Consider the following 20,630-nt stretch of genomic DNA (forward strand, 5'->3'; position numbering starts at 1 on the left):
TCAGTAACACCTAATATTGTTTATGCTAGTGGGAGAACAACAAAATATAAATAATGATGCTGTTTTTTTTCCAAGGGTCATCAGTGCTGAGACAGCCAAGCAGCTGCCAACCAACAGCAGAGAGAAAACCTTCATTAGCACGATGTCAAACTTAAAAGGAAAAACAACAGCGAAGGGTATGGAGGGATTTAGAGTGTGAAGGAAAAGCTAGTTGGATTGTGGAGGGGGGGGTCAGGGCAGAGAAGGTGGGGAGGGGGTGTCCAAACACCTCATTGGCCACCCACTGCTACACCAACTGCTGATGAATGCAGTGAGGGGAATAGGAGTATAAATACACACACACACACACACACACCAAAACACACACACACCAAACAGACTCATCCTCAGCGTTTTGTAGAGAAAGCAGTTTTTGGAAAACATGTCAGATGAATTGCTTCCCGAACCCCTCGCCTCATATACACAAAACACACACACAGACACACACAGAGACGGTGTGGTTACATCATTATACTCCAGCTTTGCCACAGCGGCTTGGTGCAGACTTACTGGAATGGCATTGGGCTACAGCCGTCACAGCCAGCCACCTCCTTGATTTATTAATCTAATTAAAAAAAAGTTAGTGTGCGCCTTCCTTCCTTCCTTCCTTCGCAGAGTGCACTAGTGTGCATTTATGTGTGTATATTTACACACCGACTTATATATTTATTTCCGTTCCTGGGCCATGTTCCACTTTGGGTCCGGAGAGAACCGAATAAATGACACATGAGCTTTAAGAGGGCTCTACCTGCTATATATTCACACACATGAAGCCTTAATGGATGGAGTCTAAGCCCAACCTAATTAAAATGCTTTATTCATGTAAATGGTATGGCGGTGCAGCTCTAATATGTGATACATTAAATGGTGTATCACACTCTGTGGTCAGCTGATGATGAGCTGATATGACCAGAGTCTCTGCTTGTCAGAAGTCTGACAGACAATTCTTTACCATTAAATCGGATGACCTGCTCAAAAAACCCCACAAACTACTACGCCACCAGGCTGCCAGCTTTGAATTATACTCACAATGCAGTCATGCTTCGAATCTCTGAAGGAATCCGTTTCTACCTCTAGCCTATGAGTGAGGCTTATTGATTTTTTTTTGTTTTTTTAAAACGGACTATGACTGAGAAATAAACCCTGTCGAGGATTGTACAGAATGTTCTGCAAGAAGACACCGATTACTGCAGTTTACAGGATTCTCGGTTTTCCTTAAATAGACCAGCTAAAACGTTCTCGCAATGCATATCTGACATGTACAGACTCACATTCACACTCATGTACCATGGTTACCTAAGACTAAATATTTTTAACTGGCACTGGAACAGTCCCCGGGCTCTGGCACTGATGAACTCTCTACAGTCTGATGCCTTCATTTTCCCCAGCGAGCTGATGTTTAGTGCAGCAGTTCATTTTTGTCCAATTCTACCTTCGACGTTATTTCTCCTTTCTCACTAAAAGCTGATTTAAAAAAAGAAAAGTCGGACTCGCTGTGGAACACTTCTATACTTTATGGTCGGGATATACTGGACTCTATACAGGCTCCGGTTAGGGTTATGCACTCAAAGGGCACTGACAGTGTTATGGATCACCAATTTTAACAAGATGATTTATGATCTGCTGTGACCCATAGATTCACTCCAATTACTTCCAAGTCTAGTCCAGTCACACTTTAGTAATCAATCCATGTCCACCCAGTGACTGACATGAACCCAGACTGCTTCATATTTTCTTTATAGAATGAAAAGCTTCTTTTTGAATTTTGATTCACAGTTTCAACAACTCCAGATATTTTTATTGTAGACAAAACAATATTGGGAATATTTTATAACTTGCAAGTCCGTGTTTGATTTAGTATGCAGAGTCTTCCTCATGCATTATCATTATTCTCTGTTGGGATTTTATAGGTTCAATTGACTGTGCAGGTGTCTTCGCAAGGGTGAACTGGCTTTGGGGTTACGAATCTCATCATCCATGTTTGCAGGCTTAAGTCCAGATGAGTGCTCGTCTACAGAAGCGTGGCCAGGAAATTATTTGTGTAAATATGCAGATAACACAAAGATATACAGAAAAGGCAGGCATGTGGAATCACACAGATCCTCACTATAAAAGACTCTGAATCACTCTGAAATATTCTAGGGCCCTCTGGGGTCGACTGAGCAAGTGCGGCATTCGCAGTGAAATTCTGAATGAACGCGAACATTAGGAAGGGAAGTGGAGCTTGGACACTCTGCATTACGGAGGCAAAATCCTATTTAATGTTGGCATAAAGACAACTAAATATCTGCGTGCAGAAGGGGTAAACCATGTCGAGCGTGAGTGCTCATTTTGTGTTGAAGGGAGAGCCAAAGCGATGATCCAAAAAGCAGCCAAACCTCTGACTGCATCTGATGCTGGCCAATTTCTCTCTGTCTTCATCTCTTTTATTCGTCTGTTGTTTTTTTTCCTCCCTCGTTCTGTAATTTGTTTATACACCATTATGGCTGCAGCTGTTTGTAAATCATATATAATTACATTCTGAATGCCCAGTGCAGAGTGAGGGAGCGATTAGGCTTAAAAACAAGGAAACAATGGGGAAGGGGGGAGAGAGAGACAGGGTAGAGAGACTGACAACAATTTTACAGGTTGGTTATGATCATATTTGATTATATTGTGGCACACAGTGTGTGAGCAGAGACAAGGGGGGGGAACAGAAAGCCAATGAAAACGGTGAATCGTGCCCTTTTGCTACGCATCCCAAGGCTGAACTGAATTCTATTAAGCAGTTTACGAAAGCCATTAAACCACAGAAGGGTAAATAATCACAGTATGACAGAGGCAGAGGCCAGGAGAGCAATAGTTGCTTATGAAAGCGTTCTAAATTCCTCGCTTACAAGAATGGAGGAATTAGTCGTCGAAGTGGTGTGCGTCTATGAAAAGGACACCTGCGAGGAAAACAAGCGACTGGAGAGGATCCGGAAACATAAACCTGCCTATAATTGATGATAATTTATGGAAGGAAAAAGGAAGGCAACATTAGAGGAGTGAGACGGAGTCAAACTGGAAGCAGACGCACAAACATCTTTTTGAATCAACAGTCTCATAAAATACTGCAGAGCCTGTGCTGCGTGCCCTGGCCCGACTGGGTCAAAGACTGTGCGGACACATGGACGGTGCATCGCTGACCATCTGAGAGATTCACAGCCCCTGAACAGAGCGGTGTGTGTGTCTGTTCACCTGTTAGGGTTGGAGTGTTAAATATGCATTAGGTGTGGACAGGGCTTTGTGCCCGGAGGTAGAGGAATGGCTGCGGTTCAGGACATGCAAGCAACGCTTCAAAAACGTAAATAGAGCTGCGATGACAAACAACAAAAACACAAGCTGGGTAAAGTATGTTCTGGCTTGGGAGGCCTGCATTTGTGTGTACGAGCGCCCACACACACACACACGCAGCTGCTATGAGTCTTATGCCCCCTGTGGTTGGTCAACAAAGAAGCACCGCTCACCCAGGGATATTTGTACACTTTCTGAAGACACACTGTGACAAGGAGGGAGCTAAGACAAGAGAAAGGCCATTTACTCCCCCTTCCTGAGTGATGTTTAAAGTGGTGTCAGCATCTGCCGAGCGTTGAGGGAAGCCACTATAAAAAACAAATGATCCCCCTGCTTGACTAATGCTGCTCCATTCCCACTGGAGAGTGATATGGATTATATCTCATGCGATACCCCCCTCCACCACCATCACCACCACCACCAATTACCCTGTTCCATTCTACCCTTCCCAGCAGTCTGGAGCCTTTTACAGCAAATTACCGTTTCTGTAATTGGAAAAGCCATCACTGAAAAATCTAAACAGAGACGGCATCTGTGGCTCTCTTTTTGCATCAGTCTCTCCTGCTCTTCTCTCTGCCACCTGTCGAGCCTCATTGACTGCAGCTAATGCCCTGCTTTGATTGTGAGGAGTCCAAATATATGCATAAGACGGCCCTGTGCGACATTTGGGGGGGGAGAGGGCCTGTAAGTGGCTCACCACTGCGAAAAGTGTCATTCAGCCATTCAGCCTTTAGGTAATAGACCAAGGAGTTGACATTAGTGCAAATCATGCTCGCTAGGATAGTGAAGAACGCGAATGAAGATGCTTATTTTTCCAGCTGAAAATCAAAAGCACCCCGGCTCAAACCGACAGGTGCGCTGACCTTTTAGAAACTAAGTTGCGTATCTGATTTAATAATGAATGCCTTGGGAGGAGGGGGGGATCTTCCGGACAGGGTCTGACCTCTAAATATTACATCTGCTGCAGCGGCAGAGAGCTGAGAAAGTGAAAAACAGAAGCAGCATCGGCTTCTGTGTCTACTGCAACTTTCAATTCACCTGCTTGCTTAACTTTAGTCACTGTCGAATGCCACCACAACAAGGCCTGATAGGCCCTTCAGTTGAATAAAACATAAGACATAAAAGACGAACGGACAAAGATACACACGGTTAAAGTCTTCGCAGAAAGCCGCGGTGGCGACACATTTTATTCGGGCTGAATGTAAAATTAAAACTAATACGGTGCTAAAGACAAACAGCTTCAGCTATATGATGATTGCATCCACACTGGGAGAACAGTATAGTAATTAAAGCCATTCTCCTTTAATTTGATGGGGCCATTAAACTATCCAACATAATCATTAATACAATTGTCACATTTAGCACTTTGTTGCATTTCTTTTGTCTCCATCGCCTGAAATGTGAGTTCATTTTTTTCCCCCCTCAATCCACAATTAGTTTCTTTACTTCATTGTTTTAATTGGACGGTTTAAAAAAAGAACTGACGTGATTAACAAAAAAATTACTTTCTCAAATGCTTTAGAAAAAAGAAAAAAAAGTCGTTTCATAACACACTGATGTAGGAGTTAATTATCTCCACCCCTGACTGACTTTGGCTTGATGCCCACAGTGCCACAGAAAGATGTTTCATCCGAAAGGGAAAAAAGAAAAATAAACCATGCAGGCAGTGTTCTGAGTACCATTTCTAAATGTGCGCCCTTGTTTTTTTTTTATTATTAGGCCCTATTGTATAAAGTAATCATCACTTGGCTGCCTTGACATGACATCCAATTAGCGGGCCATTCACCCTGATCAATATGAAATGCTACAGTAATTCTCATGTCCTCTTATTGAAATCATCATCACCCTGAATATGAGTGTTACTGCGGCAAGTTGCTTCTATTTAATATTGGACCTGAAATGGAAGATACGGATCCTGTGATACTCTCAGATCACTGGAGGACATATTGGCTGAAGATGCCATATTGTGAGAAAGCATACATTAAAGAGGACGCCAACATAAAGAGGGCTAATATGAGAAATCTTAATTGGCAGAAAAGAAAATAAGCCCACTGAAAATAAGATTGAAACATTTCAGACTAATGGTATTCAATTTCAAAAGACAGAAAAGAGCCTGGTTTGAAGTGTAGCCAAAGCGAGAACAGCTCCCTGCCTGCCTTGCTCCATCAGTAGCTGGGTCCAGCATCATTAGGTGATAAACAGCTGCTGTGTGTAAAAGGTAGAAGTGTGAATAATGTGGACGGAGTGGCACCTGGTTGGGGGGAACGACTCCACTCATTATGAGTCGGCATGGGTGCCAGAAAACAAGCACCAGACAGGATGTACCGCCAACTGCGCTGCAGCTGAGGCTTGTGGTAGGCAGAAAATGTGTGGTTGTCGGATCGGGGCCGGCCCTAACAATCCAATCCCACGGAGGTGACAACTAAAGCGAGGTCCAAATCAGGAGGAGGCTGCTAGTTGGGCAAAGATAACCCCTGTAGGAATGTTGCCCAAACATACAGTCTGTAGGCCAGGACGGCCCATGCAACCTGGATGCAACCTGTCAGAGTGTTGTAACAAACCAGAGCTCTGAAATCAAGCAGATTTAATCAAGTTTATTATGGCGTTTTTGCCCATAACTCAAACTCAACTTTCTGTACTAGCTTTTCCAGAGCTTTCAACACCATCTCATGGTCTTCCTAAGCATACTGTATGAAGTACTGTCTGCCATTGCGATAGCATAATTAATTCCATCCTTAGGTCATGTGATGACCAACAAACTGTTTCTATGACAAATGAGCAAAATCCAACCATTAAGGACCATGAAATGTAGTCAGAAGCTGAAGCAATAGCTGGTAAGCGGACCTCGAGTTAAAACTTCTTTTGTCCTAGTTTGATTTCCAAGGTCAAAAATGATCTCTAACGTCAACCTGACTTATGTCTGAGTACTTTTTGGGGATTTTTTTATTTTGTACATTTGAAAAACTCCTTGTGTTTCTAAATAATCTCCACATAACTCTGGTATTTCTTTGCAGCAATGATTTGTTACATATGCGACAAGATATATCTGTGTAACTCTAGCTCATTCGAAACCTTCCCTTACTTGTATGTACTATAGTAATGGGGCGCACCTTATGAGCTTTCAGGGAAACTGATGCTGCAGTACTTTGTGTATGATTACAAAATTGGCAGAAGATCCAACACACTGGTTGCAGCCATTACAGCTATGCACCCATAAAGACTTCAGGGTTATATTTAGCAAGTTTTTAATTATGTTGACTTTCCAGCATAGTGGCAAAGCAACAATAGTGTACAGCACAGAGTCACTTCCTCCCAGTATGCCTGGAGTGGCCTCTGTCTTTTAGTGTCCAAGGTCACAAAGATCTATGCAGGTCCCCCTCTGACAGTAATTACATATAGCCTCCGGAGAGAGCAACACACACAAGGAAAATGGGGAGCGAAAAGAGAAAGCAATACGAAAAAAAAAAGACACCGTGAGCGGTGGAGAAAAGTGAGACAATGAGAGATAAACGCATACAGCAACAGATAAAGACCCTTTAAATAAACCGAGGATTAAAGAGTGCAATCCCTCAAGCTTCTCAGTGACTTGGAAAAAAACCCCATTCCTAACGTGAAATTAATCACTTATCAAGCTTGTGTAAAGATATCCATATATGAAAAAAATCCACACTTTAGAGTAATTAAATGTGAATAATTAAAATGGGAAAGGGGGGTAAAATGCAGAGCGCTCACGACCCCCCGGAGAATAAAAGATATTACAAATTGCATTTTCTCCACAAAATATGGGAATCACTTAGAAGATAAGAGCATAAAGATTATTTCATGGGCCTACATACTGTATGCGGTAGCAGCTGTATGGTTCAGAATCAGCATCTATATAAAATGGTATAAAAACAGGAAGGTTACACTTCTTCCACTGGAACAGATGTACTGTCCACTTACTGTTTTCTATTTACAACATCTGGTACCTTTGCTCTACTGGACTGCTCATTATTACTACATTTCACAATCATCTGCTATCTGCCTCAAACTGTTTATGCTTCTATCAATTTTAAGGTCTTATATTATTCTTTTGTTGTCTCCTCTACACACACACACACCTGACCCAATCTACCATATCCCATTCTCACTGGGGTACATTTTAAAAAGAAATGTATTTTAAGAACACTCCCTCCCTCATATGCTTTATTGTTTTTATCATACCGGTACCTGAAATATTTCACTGCTTTTTTTTTGGTATTTTCTGGCTGCGGCGACACTTTAATTTTCCTGCATTGAATCAATTACGTTCTTCTTATCTCACCGAAGCAACGATTGAAACAAATGGGTGCTTAACTGCAGACAGAAAAATGACTTTCTCTGGCAGTCCCAGCTGTATTTTAATCATTTTTTGTTTCTATAAATACACTTACTTTCATGATTCGTTTTACACCCACAATAAAAAGTTGTGGATTGTTGAAGTTAAGTGAATGGGCTCACACCTATCATCATTACAACGTCAGAAGCAAAGCCGTGGCAGTATAGTTTTATTGTCTCGTTCGAGTTATTTCCAAAGAGGCTCGTTCCTGGCTTCCGAACTGAAAATCAGGAGGGAGATGGACCAGGTGAAGGAGTACTCTGTGCCAAAAACACTGACTGAACTCTGATCTGAGCCAATAAAATTATAATAGAAGGGGAGAAAATGGCTGGGTGTGTTAGTGACCAATCCAACTTGTAGCATAATGTGCGAACTGCAATTAAAATTAGCCGTGTGGAATGGTGATATATACAAGGAGGGTGACCTTTTGAGCTGCATAACTACTGCAATACTTCAACAAAAACATCACAATTCTAAGTGTCAGAGGTCACACACTGCCACTGTATTATATGAAACTGCAGTGATGTTCACAGTATTAATCCGTCTCGTGCAGTTTTAGCAAATCACGTCTGTCAAGTCATTGACACGGAACAAAAACAAATGTTTAGAGGTTAATTGGCCAAAGTGCTGCACACATACGATGCAAACACTCATAATACATACAATTCCACATGGTTTAGGCTTCGGAAGATAGACAGTGGCACATTCTAAGCACCTTATTCTTTATGCGTTATGTTGTCATCAGTTGCAATCATAAGCATATTTATGAAATTCAGCCTCCGCCTTCCAAGCTTATCTGGGTATATAAATTCCTTCACTTCAGAAATTGGGGGAGAGGGAAGGGGCCAGATGGTGGTGGAGGGGGCGAAACATGTAATGATATTGCAAAGCACTCAGCTTGTATGATTTTACAGGCCCTAACACTTTGATGTGCTCTTCAAGGGGCTGGTATGACTTAATGTAGCTTTGAGGAAGCGTCAGCGAAAATGAAAGAGACCATGGGAGAAAAAGAGATGGAGGAAGGCGGGGAGGGGGAAAACAACGTGATATAGAGGGAGATGAGGAGAGGGAGGCAGGAGGTGAGGACCGGTCAGGTTTTACCTCCCTGCTGAGAATAACATTTTTTTTTTTAAACTAACACATAAGCCTCTTGGTGGAAGAACACGGCCCAATTAAAAGGAAAAAATAAATAAATAAAAAGGCCCCAGCATTGCTGGATCATCTAAAAATCAAGCCTTTATATGAGAGGAGATTAAATAACTCACAGCTCTCCTGTCAAAATACACTGAGAGCAGCAATATAAAAATGCAGTTTGTGTACAATTTCTTTAAATGCAACACTTAAGTTTCTACTGACTAAAAAAAAAAGAAAAAGAAAGAAAAGTTGTAAATGCTTTGCAGATTGTGGCTTCCCCAGAACTCTTATATACTGTACATGTGTACACACACATATTGGTTTACAGCTTTCCCTGCTGACAGTAAACGCTGAAGACAATAACCCTAGCTTCAGGTTGACATGTGCCATGTATTGCACATTCAGGCCCCATGCCCAGTCAAACATGATATCTATCATTGATAAAACCTTGCACATAACCTCAGCATCACTCCTGACTTGCAGGGGAGTGTAGCACAAGTAGCCAGAGGAGGTGTAAGCGACTTTAGATTTGAATCTACACCCCATGGCAAGAAGATGAATAGCAGATTGTTTGTGGCACACCTCGTAACACCTAGAGGTCTCAAAAGGAAGGGGGGAAAAAAGGCAGGGGTCTTCGAAAGAACAAATGCTTCCCACACGGCTATGTGATTGGATTATTATGGTGTGAGTGATGCTCGGGCTCAGATTGGCAGAAAATGGAGGCTAATTAATTAATTACAGCAGTGAGGCAAATTAAGAGGTGGCCAAAGTCAATTTCATGGCCTCTGACAGTCGACTGCCAGATGTGGGGAGGCGGCTCCGAGAGGAAGTCCTCCACCGTCGTGCACCGCACCCGCACACAAACTGGCAAACGATGAAGGGACGGCAATTGGCACGAAGGTTTCAGATCTGTTCCAGCCAGTTTGTGAATGCAGGTTTTTCGGCGTAATTGTGTGTTTCTGAACGTGTGATTTTTGTAAAACAACAATTAAGTGACAAAATCCGAGACGTCAAGGAGATGTTGGACTAAACTCTAACACTCTACACATACTATGGTAAAGGCCAATACACCTGTATTTATTAAAAGTTACTTCCGAAAAGAGAATGCTAATCTTTTATTATGTGTAACACTGATAGTGGTAAAAGTGTATGATGAGGGAATTGCAGCCTAAGGGTAAGATATGTCTGCACTTGTGTGTGGCTCTCTTGGAAAACTTACTGACAACAAACTGCTGTGTTTATGCACTTAGAATTAAACATAGATACATATGTACACATATACACACACACACCTTGATTTTGATATTGCAAGGGATGGCCCATTAAGTATACTACCTGAAAGATGAACCGTTACCCAGCACCAAACACACACAGATACAAACAGAGCTTGTCAGAAGGAGCAGCCATGCGGGAATACCAGGGATTGTTAGTTTTCCCATCTCCCAACTTTCCCCTCCTTTCCTCCCCCCTGTCACCAGTGACAAGTGGGGATGGTGTGATTTATTCCCGTCATTCAGCAGTAATAACAAGTAGGACGCTCTTTGTTTTGTCGCTGCTAGTGGGAGGGATGCTGCAGCAAGGGATGAGGTGAATGTCAGAGTGGTAGAGATAATTGACATTCATAAAGTCAGTGTGGTGTTAAAAAGGGAATAAAAAAGTGAGAGAGCCCCTCACCCACACCTGTGTGGAGTGTCGATGGTGGTATTTTGTGTAGGATGATGGCATAATCACTGTAGCATGAAGGAATACAGCGAGTTCAAGATTCACATTTCATCTGCATGTGTATTCTGTGCCTAATTTTGTGTTGTTGAAGAAGTTACCTGTCTCTACGTCCTGGGTGTAGAAGTGCAGGGTGTCGCTGATTTCGGTGACATATACTGCTCTGTAGTTGGCCACTCGTTCCTTCTCCTCGGATACATGCACAACCTCCTCGACTGGTTTCTCCTCGTAATTGGCCCAGATCTATAATACGCACACACAGACAGGTGACAGAGACAGGTCAATGATGGCAATGGAAGGAAAACATACATCATTCTTTGTAAAAAAATTCGAGAAAATAGAAACAATGGACTGTCGCAGACCATGACCAAACTAATGACGTGAATGTTCTTGAGATATGCTGTAAATATTTCTTTCTATCCACTTGAGACATAATACTGATTCAGACCTTTTGCACTGATGACTGATTTAGTCATATATTAATAAGCACCGGAATAATGAAAGAAACCATAATATTCTGCTGACAGGCATCGTGACACTTTGAGCAAATCAAATAAACTTTTTCTTTATTATTTTGGGCAAAACTTCATGTAACCACCATGTGTGTTTCTACCAGAGCTTTCTGAACCACCATGGACCCTCCAAATATATTTCAGATAAGATAATTATAAAGATCATATGTGACAGTCAACAGAAGATATGAGTAATAATAGAAAAAGTAATATACTGATCCTCTGGTCTAATATTCCCCACTGATGAGTTTGAAAGTAATAATAGATGTCATGAATAATTTTAATAGTAAAAAGAAGCCAGATATAAGTTCAGTCAAAATTTACAATAAAACATCAGAGACTATAAGACAGAGTCAAAAACAATACATTAATAAATTAGTTAGAATTTTTTTTATTAAGTTTCTTAGTTCAAGTTCCTCATATGTGCCATTTCTGATAGTAAAGTAGATAGTAGAGTATCTTTGGCTTTGACAAAAGACGTGGTATGAAAATATCACCTTGAGCTCTGGTGAGCATTCCCTATTTAACTTTACAACTATTTTAGGGTTCAGTCTTTTAGGTTTAAAATAAGAATTAGGTTAATATTAGGGTTGAGGTTTGCTATGTGGTGTTGCTGAGAGCATCACAGGTTTGGGAAATAATGTAGTCAATGATGTCTCTCACGAGCATAACAGAGTGCGTGTAAGCAGGTTACATCCTTTCTATGTTTGCATCAAGGTTAGTTCTCTTTCGGCTCCCCGGGAGAAACAGAGGGCAGGAGGCTCATTAGGGAGAAGTGCTTTGCCTTGGGCCACGTATGAAACTCCATGGATGTCAGTAGATGTGTGTAGATGTGTGTGTGTTTACGGGGAGTGAGGGATGCAGAAGAAATAAGGGGTGGCTGAATACGGCGTGTTTGTATACAGCTTCAAGTACAATTATAGTACTGAGCACGTGCACCGACGCAGTATGGTCGGGATGAAAGTGAGCTAATAAACTCCCTGCAGATAAAACGCTGGAGACGCAGAGAAGAGGAGCTGAGGAGTCACGATGGGCAGGGAACTCAAAAGTCAAAAAGTCCAACCGAGCTGCTTCGCGCCGCTCCAACTTCTTGTGCAGCGGCCACGACACAGCTTGTTACCGTTCATTTCTGCAGGCTATTTGGGAAGTGTTTACTTCTAAAGGTTACAGAAAGAGAAGGAAAAGAGGCCGGCGGAATTTTTTAACAGCACAGTGATATTAGCCAATTAGATCCTGGCTAATTATTTAACTGCATGGTATCATCGGGCTAATTAGATTAGCTAGTTTTAGTGTTCACTCTGCCTTAGCTCATCTGCAGAGCTACACTAGTGTTAAGGCTTAGTTAATCATACCCGAGGCTTTTTTTCTTCTTCTTTTTAACACGCTGGCTCTTCAGCATGCCAAGATTATCCCTTTACCTCACTGATGTGGTGATGTAGAGTGGCAAGAGTAAACTGTGTGTGTGTGTGTAAGCGACAGATATATTCGTGAATGAATTATGTAAGAAAAAAAACCAATCCTAATCACCATGGAAGAAATGCTTCCAACTGTCATGAAAAAATTGACCAAAGACCTGAGTGTTGCTACCCCGCCTACCCGCTAACAAAAGAAAAAAGAAAAGAAAAGAAAAAGGGAATAACCTGGAGAAGCAAAGGGGAAAAAAAGGATGGAAGGAAGGAGGAAAGAAAACAGGTAGATATTCCGGGGAATGAGGGCAAGCAAGGTTAATGAAGACCGAAAATGCGGCCACGCTTCGTAAACCCCGAGATCAACCAGGATTTTTATTTCTTTTTTTTTTTTGCAGCATCAGACAGCCATGTGCATTATTAGTACGCTCATATACAGCTATATGTGGACACATTATATGCACAATCACAAATGCTGGAATACTGCTACTAAACATGCTAACCACATTACAATCGAGCTGACACGCTGTGGCTTTTAATCAAACCCGCTGCACCAATTAGGGATTACAAAGATTAGAGTGTCACCATTCATTAGCCTGCTTGCTATCACTGCAGCACCTTTACGGTGATGGCAAGTGGGTGGGCTTATGGGTGGGGATTGGACACCAAACACAGGCACGAGGCGTCCTCTTGACATCGGACTTTGTGTTGAGTGCGGATGCCGCAATGACAATAGACGGCACGAATACAGATAAAGAAAGACATTCGCCTCCTCATTCAAAGTGCTGAAGATAACAAGAGTGCAGTCTGTTGCCTCTCATTCAATCTTGATTTTGTAGTCAAGGCCAACTGTGGTCTCTTTGTCCTCTGTTCTCAACCGACGTAATTGTTTGTTCCGAGTTGTTAACCTACTGGACATTTGCAAAAAGTTATCTTTCCGCAATTGTCGCAACTCTGATGCTGCTTTCGCGATGAAAGCACGATGACAATGAAAAAAAATCATCCTGGCTGGGTCTTCTACTCTTTATAGCTGCATTTGTGTAAATTGGAGATAACATCATGTGTAAGATGATGCTGCTTCTTCTCTGTCTACACCGGATGCATTCAGAAAACATACTGTATAGGTTATTCACATTTGGGCAGCGTGCTTTGAGCCCAACACCCAATTACTGTAGTTATAAGCTATAAAAAAAAACAGACAGAAGTAGACTCGAAGCGTAAAGATATGCTGCAGGTCGCAGCCTGAAATGATTAAAATAGAAGCATATCTGTTCACCAGTACGAGTATGGCAGGACGACTAAAAAAACTCCTGTATAAACGCACCATAGGAGGTGCATATTAACCCTAAGTTGTGTTGAGTTAAAATGTTTACGCTGTGGTTATCTCAAGATAAATGTTTGTTTTGCTCTATGCACTATTAGAAACACTATGGAGCTTTATCTCTTTTTAAAGTACAAATAAATGCAAAGATACACGCACACGCGCGCACACGCTGTGCCCGGGGCTGATGACCTTCCCGTGAGCAGCCAACCATCCTGTTTGTTCCACTTGAATGCAGGTATGTGACTGCTGCTTCTGCTGCTGCTGCTGCTCTACAACTGCAGCCAGACGCTAGAGCCACCAAGCTGCCAGAGACAATGAAAGAGGGAGAGAGCGAGTGGGGGGAGGGAAGAGAAGGGAGCGATAGAAAGATGGGGGAAAAGGAAAAAGCGGCAGGCCATTAAGCTCAGGCTGAAAGGACAACAAGTCCTAATAATGGAGGCCAGTCGGAGAGAGATGGCAGGTTAGGCTGACCTTCACAACTCCTGAATGACAAAGCACGCTTACACCCAAGTGAGTCCAGTGGGATAATGTGATGATGAGGCAAGCGCTGCTCTGTCACTGCACATGGCGACTATCTGAACCACCATGAAAAAGGCCGAAAGAAGTGTTGAAGCATGTGCGGTGAGGATTAGGCCCAGCTTCCCCATTTCCATTTTTACAATCTGTCTACTTTTCTTCTCTTCTACCTTTCATTCTCTTGATCTTCTATTCCTCCGATCCCTTTTCTCTTACTAAACCTAAATGATCTCTCTGCTTCAGTTCATCTCTTTATCATCCGATTATCCTTTTTTTCAACAACGCCACAATAATAATAATAAAAAAGATTCAGCTAACAAACTGAAATGTATTTTCTGTTTATAGATATGACAAACTTTCTAAGACATCAGTTAACTTTTAACAGCCTTAAACAAGTGAGAGTTGGATGCCAAATGCCGAGCCCTGAAGAAGAAATACCTGGTTACAGACACATTTTTACAGCAGTTCACTGGTGGCGAGTCCTAATTTCCCAGCCTGGCAGAGCAGATACTTTTCTGATGGAAGAGTAGCTCTCTCACACAGTTGGTAAGTGCAGCTCTGCTTTGGAGAGTTAAGTGGGTTGCTGATTAGCTTAGTGTTGATTTGTCTGAATATTTCTTTAATTTGACGAAGAGCGCGGCAGCCGAGAAAGACCGAGCAACTGTGCTACATTTGTACATTCACACATGCGAGCACAGGTGGACGAATACGCGGGGAGACGAATGACTGAACACACACGTCGTGCCAGAACGAGGGGGTGAAGGCTGGTTTGAACACTGATTAAAGGTGGCAGTGTGTCAATTCTAGCAGTGTGTATGTGCGAGTACAGTCCAAAAATGCTGCCGCTGCCTAAAATACATCTTATGCACGTTGTTCGCAGGCAAATGTTAAGTGAAACATTTGCACAATAGTTAATTAAATTGGTTCATACCTCAAATACTTAAGTTTGGTTTACAAGTTTCTAAATAATTAATTAAAACTGTAAAAAAAATGGTTTTCTATGATTTGAGAAAACATTGCTTTCCGATGAAATCAAGAACACGTTACACCCCATCTATGATTCATTTGACACACTCGGTGCAGAGCACTCCTTGAAAAGATTATGAGCACTACTCTAAATAGAGTCCTTCTTCACAATCCCTCATTAACCTGTCTTCGCTGCACTCACACGTTGACAGCTGCACTACGCATATGTCCCTACCCTCTGATTCAAACACACCTCAGTGGACAAGGTTGCTCAGCCTCTCGCAACCCGTCACAAACTTGTGCAGCGCCGAAACGACGCAGCTGTCGCAAAAAAACGCGCTCAAGTGTGGACTAATGCGAGCGGGATAATATAGAGTGCCGTCCTCCTACATTGGAATTTAGATTGTTTCATTGTTAATTCATTACCCAATCAGAATTGGAGAACAATTGAAATCAATAGTAGCATGTTATTCATAGGAGTGCACTTTGTAAATCAATTTTGCCCCTATTATATCCCTGATGAATTCCCTTTAGAGGGAACGGTTAATTAATTCAGTTGAGGGCGCCTTTTTCTCTTTCGGTCTCTCTCCGTGTTCACTTGTAGCCTTTTATTAGAAGCTCACATCAAAAGGCTTCAAGCTACACATAAGAATACAAAAGGGACCACATTTTTTTCTGATTCATTTTATTTAGATGCTAGGTGGGTGACCTTCATTCACACAAACAATAAATACAGATGGTATCAAAGGGAAGAACTCGATATCACTCAAAGGATGCATATTTAAATAAAAAGTTAAACACCGCCTGAACTCTTTTTGCTGGAAATCCAGTCCCTCTGGTACTCAATTTAGTACAACGCTCACTCTGAAGTTGTTGCAGTTATGTTCCGTTTTAGCATCGCTCCATGACAATACATACAAACGGTGTTACGATAAATTACAGCGAGCTCCGGGAAAGAATTTGATTGGCATACAAAATGAGAAAGAGCTCATTAGAAATCTGCATCCGAGTCGTGTTAATGGGCGAGACAGGTTGGCATGGAAGAAAGGTGGACGACCCTGGATTTCCTGGTGCTTGATGATGTTGTCTGTATTGACTAAACCATTAGAGGCAGAGAATGATCAACAGGACTGACTAATTGTTTCACCCAGGGCCAATCTGCCATATCACAGCTTCTATGGTTACGCTAATCCTCTTCATGTCAAATAATGAGATTTTCAAGTATATGAGCATACGAGTTTATTTACTTTAGCCAAAATCACCATATTTCAAGTGTGCAGGGGGAGTACACTGTAAAACTTCAATCAGTACCTGAAACAACTCTATTTTACACTCTGCCCTTGATAAACAGGTGAAAGGTTAATGGGCGATAAATGGATGTATTTATGAATACAGATAGTGCTGCAATTGCTTACTATATGTGACGTTATAAGGGGCTGTCAGTGTGAAAACAACCTTTTAGAAAATAAAAAAAGCACAGGAATATATTTTCATGTGTTCATTTTGTCAAAAGTGGTGAAAAAGAAGCCCGTCTTTCCGCCTCTTTGCTGCTAAGTGCATATGGTCCCCTTTTCAACCCCGGCTTTTCAAACCAATTTGACTCCCTGCCAATAACTGATGTGACGAGACATTGGTGTCAGGTAAATCCTCGGAGCTGATAAAAGGTACCACACAGCTTGACTGACTGACTGACAGAATACCAGGTCCCCTTCCCCCAATTCGGTTTATCGACTGTATGTGACACAACAGACCAGAGGCCACTTCAGTTCTCTTGACAACCCTCAAATCACATTGCATAACCTCCACACGGGGAGGAAAAGTTGTCTTTATTGATCCTGATTGGACAGTGGGTTGAGTGACAGGTGTCAGGGTGGCCCAATGGCTCTTGTACAGTAAAGCGAAAAGACATTAACCCAATGCAACCAACTTGGCCCTAAAAGGCTTCCAAGGTTAAGAGGGGTTGTTGATGGTACATTAACCCTGATCGCTCACCTTGTCGTGGTGGCTGTGGAAGTGGAAGGAGAGCTGATTTACAGGAATAGTGGTGTGCACAAGCTCCCATGTCATTCCTTCCCTCCTCATATTCAGATTTAATGAATGGTGGCCTTGCGTCGTAAAACATATAGACTGGGCTAAACACACACAAGCTATGTGCACAGACACACGTGGCCTTGAGAAGAAGCGGTCCTGGTTGAGCTATGACGTGGTAGCGTCATCATTCCAGACACAGTGGGCTAATACACTATGGCTGCTTATGAGCCTGCAAGGCCACACAGGTGGACACGGTAACAAAACATGTCAGCTGCACACAGGCCTATTTGATAAGCTGTAAAAACTGAAATCACGCATCAAAACACACAAGAGCCAGAGCGAATTCTTTTCATATAACAAATTTTATCTGTATAATAAAATAATATTTTGCAATCAACTCTTTGAAGCAGCAAGAAAAAAAATTGTGGATTTGGATTGCAAGGTCCATGCAAAGTTTCTGGGTTCTGACTTTAGCCAATGACAGAAAAAGACTCCACTGACTGTGGATTTCAGCTCTTGGATAAACTGCCCACCACTGGAACCCAATCAATCCTAATCCTCTTAAATAAGAATATTAGAAAATAGGTGTCCACTTTCACGTCCCAAAGCCAAACACTAAGGGGAGAGAGGGAAAGCAGGAGGGGGACGGAGGGATGAGTCTCTCAGATGTGGTTACTTAGCAGATAAATTATGCATTAAAACTGCACAGGTGGCGCGGGACAGGGTTTTTAGGTGAAGGGAGGGAGCCGAGCAGCTGGGGAATTCATAACAGAAACGGGGACGAGAGAGAGAGAGAGGGAGAAGAAGAGAGAAAGAGATACTCCCTAGCTTCATATCACAGCCAACAGATGTTCTCCCATCACAGAGGCGGCAGGCAGGCGGCGGGGCTACTCAACCCAGCTTACACGGCTAATATGACCCCCCCCCTTATGCTGCCACACATACCCCCCACACACACACGACGGTCGAGGGTGTGGAAACAACCTAAGGCTATCGTGGTGGCAACTTGTTACACTTTTTAAATTGGCACAAATTGATCCACTTAGACGTACGTGTGTGTGTGTGTGTGTGTGTGTGTGTGTGTGTGTGTGTGTTGGGATAGATACAAGCAAGTTTGTCCACGCAGCGCCTTTCTAGAGCAGACGATAAAAGACGAGAAACTAAAAGCAAAACATGAAATGTCGACACAAAGAAATCCACTAAAAACATCAAAAGTGTAAAATTAAAAAACGAGCACTAACTTGCACCTAACAGATTAGTGTTGTGGAGGGAGGTGGGCATGGTGTTACCATGGAAACAGGAAATGTAGATGCATATGTAACCAGGGCGATATGAGCACGCACACAGACACACACACAAACACACACACCTGTGCCACCTTCCTCATGGGTGCCACCCTGCTCAGCTGGTATCGAAAACCAGAAGGCTGCGAGTACAAACCAGGCATTGCTCACAGATCACACACACAAAACCACACAGATCGTCCCTGGAGGCAGTCACTCCAGCATATGGAGCCGTATGTCAAGTAGGCTGCTGCTTTTTTTCTTTTCTTTTTTTTCCTCCTCCTCTTCCTCAAACCGAAGTGTGTCTATCCGCGGTCATTAAAAGATGATCAAGCCGAGCGAGACGTCATCAGAGCAGAGCAAAACAAAAGCATCGCTGGGGAATAAGCATGCAATTAAAGCCGGCCAGCTGCATGGTGTGTTCAAATGGCATAGACAGACAGAGAGGCGTGGAAAAAAAAAAAAAAAAAAAAAAAAAAAAAAAACAGACAGAAAAGGCAAAATTATTAAGCTGCAGTCAAGAAAAACACTCTGATTGTGTATCATAATAACCTTGATAAAAAAATGAGATGCCGCTCGGAGGGTTGTGCAGAGACACGAGCACTTATTTACAAGTTTGCTTGATTTGTGCTTGATTACGATGTTTGTTTGTCCTACACTGATTTCGCATTTGTGCATGTGATCTACCAGTTAGCCCCTCTTGCCTTCATCCTTCACATTTATTCTGCATTGATTGCCGCTTCAACAGCCGTGCTTGATGACCTCGATGTCAAATGGGTAAAGTTCTGTTGTTTTTTGATAAATACGCCCACCTTACGAAACAGCATGCAGGATAAAAAGTGGGCTGAAATTAACAATGAACGCACGGCATTCTAGCCCACCCCCTGTCCCTCCTGCCCTCTTGTTGTTTCCTTTCATCCTCTGTCCTCTATAAGATATATTTATCAACTCAAGCGGATTATTGTCCGTGAGAGCACGCACTCTGCCTGATCACTGAAAATTATAGAAGAGCTTAAAGTAACAAGAAGAGGAAAGAAAAGAGCGCGTACAAAGTAGTGTGATTAAGAAATAGGACTACCTCAATGTTACAATGTATAAGTATGCAATTAAAAGGCAATTAATCAACTTTTTAATTAACAGGCTAGTCTGTCCCGGGTTGCCACCGTGTTGCCATGACGACTAGCTTTCCAGAGTGGCGTTATCTCCTCCTTCCCCCTTTTTCCCGTAGAGGACTCCTGATGATTTTTCTCTCTCTCTCTCTCTCTACGATCTCACCTACCACTCCATTGTTCTCCCACTCTCTCTGTGCTCTTTCCATTTTAGAAAGAGAAAAAATAATAAAAAAAAGAGGCAGAGCTGGTGGGGGATTAAGGGAACGGGAGAGATACGGGATAACAGAGTGACAGAGAGGTTAATATGGATCTGGCGATGGTGAGGAGCGGCGATGGAAAACAGAAGGGAGAGAGGCGAGGAGGGAGGAGGCAGGATGGCAATATTATCACATCAGGGGTAAAGCCTCTTGATGTCTCTGAATCGCTTTCCATTTGCTTCAGAAGTCTGGTGTGAAAAGCTGCTGTTCCAGGTTGGGAAACAACTAAACGAATCAGTTGCTCTTATCATCTAAGTGTGCCTGAGGACAAACCCAAACTAACTATAGCATCAAAACATTTTTATTTTTTTAAAATCAGTTTTACAATTGATCGCATCAATACTTGGAGATGGGTCACAGGGATTCGATGCTTAATTCTTTGATTTCATTGATGGATCTGGAGAAAAAGAAGCTGGGAGGCCTGACCTGGTGACCACATGGCCTTGCAGTGCACCACAGCAGTAAAGAAGTGAACGCATAGGCATAGCTCAGCGTGTTTGAAACTTACTTGCAAAGCATATTCTATTTCCTGTTGGGACTGAGGTATCATTCTATATAATTTTATTATAACAGTGACACAAGTGTCAATTATCTCAACCACTGAATATCCAAATTCTGCACAAAAAGTAACATTAAAGCTTAGACTTGCACTTCCACAG

At 42.4% G+C, this 20,630-nt stretch overlaps 2 protein-coding genes across 2 annotated transcripts in view; one reads left to right on the forward strand and one right to left on the reverse strand.

Moving 5' to 3' along the window:
* LOC104928802 (E3 ubiquitin-protein ligase TRIM38) overlaps nt 1-20,630 on the forward strand; it is an 899,066-nt gene that overhangs the window by 438,030 nt on the left and 440,406 nt on the right. The gene's annotated exons all lie outside the window — the stretch shown is intronic.
* The window catches only part of snd1 (staphylococcal nuclease and tudor domain containing 1), a 159,661-nt gene that overhangs the window by 27,472 nt on the left and 111,559 nt on the right, over nt 1-20,630 (reverse strand). Inside the window, exon 18 of the mRNA XM_019273145.2 lies at nt 10,666-10,807. Within this exon, the coding sequence (XP_019128690.2) occupies nt 10,666-10,807 (142 nt within the window). The remainder of the gene's footprint in view (nt 1-10,665; nt 10,808-20,630) is intronic.

This window comes from Larimichthys crocea, chromosome XX, assembly GCF_000972845.2.
Source record: "Larimichthys crocea isolate SSNF chromosome XX, L_crocea_2.0, whole genome shotgun sequence".
NCBI lineage: Eukaryota > Metazoa > Chordata > Actinopteri > Sciaenidae > Larimichthys > Larimichthys crocea.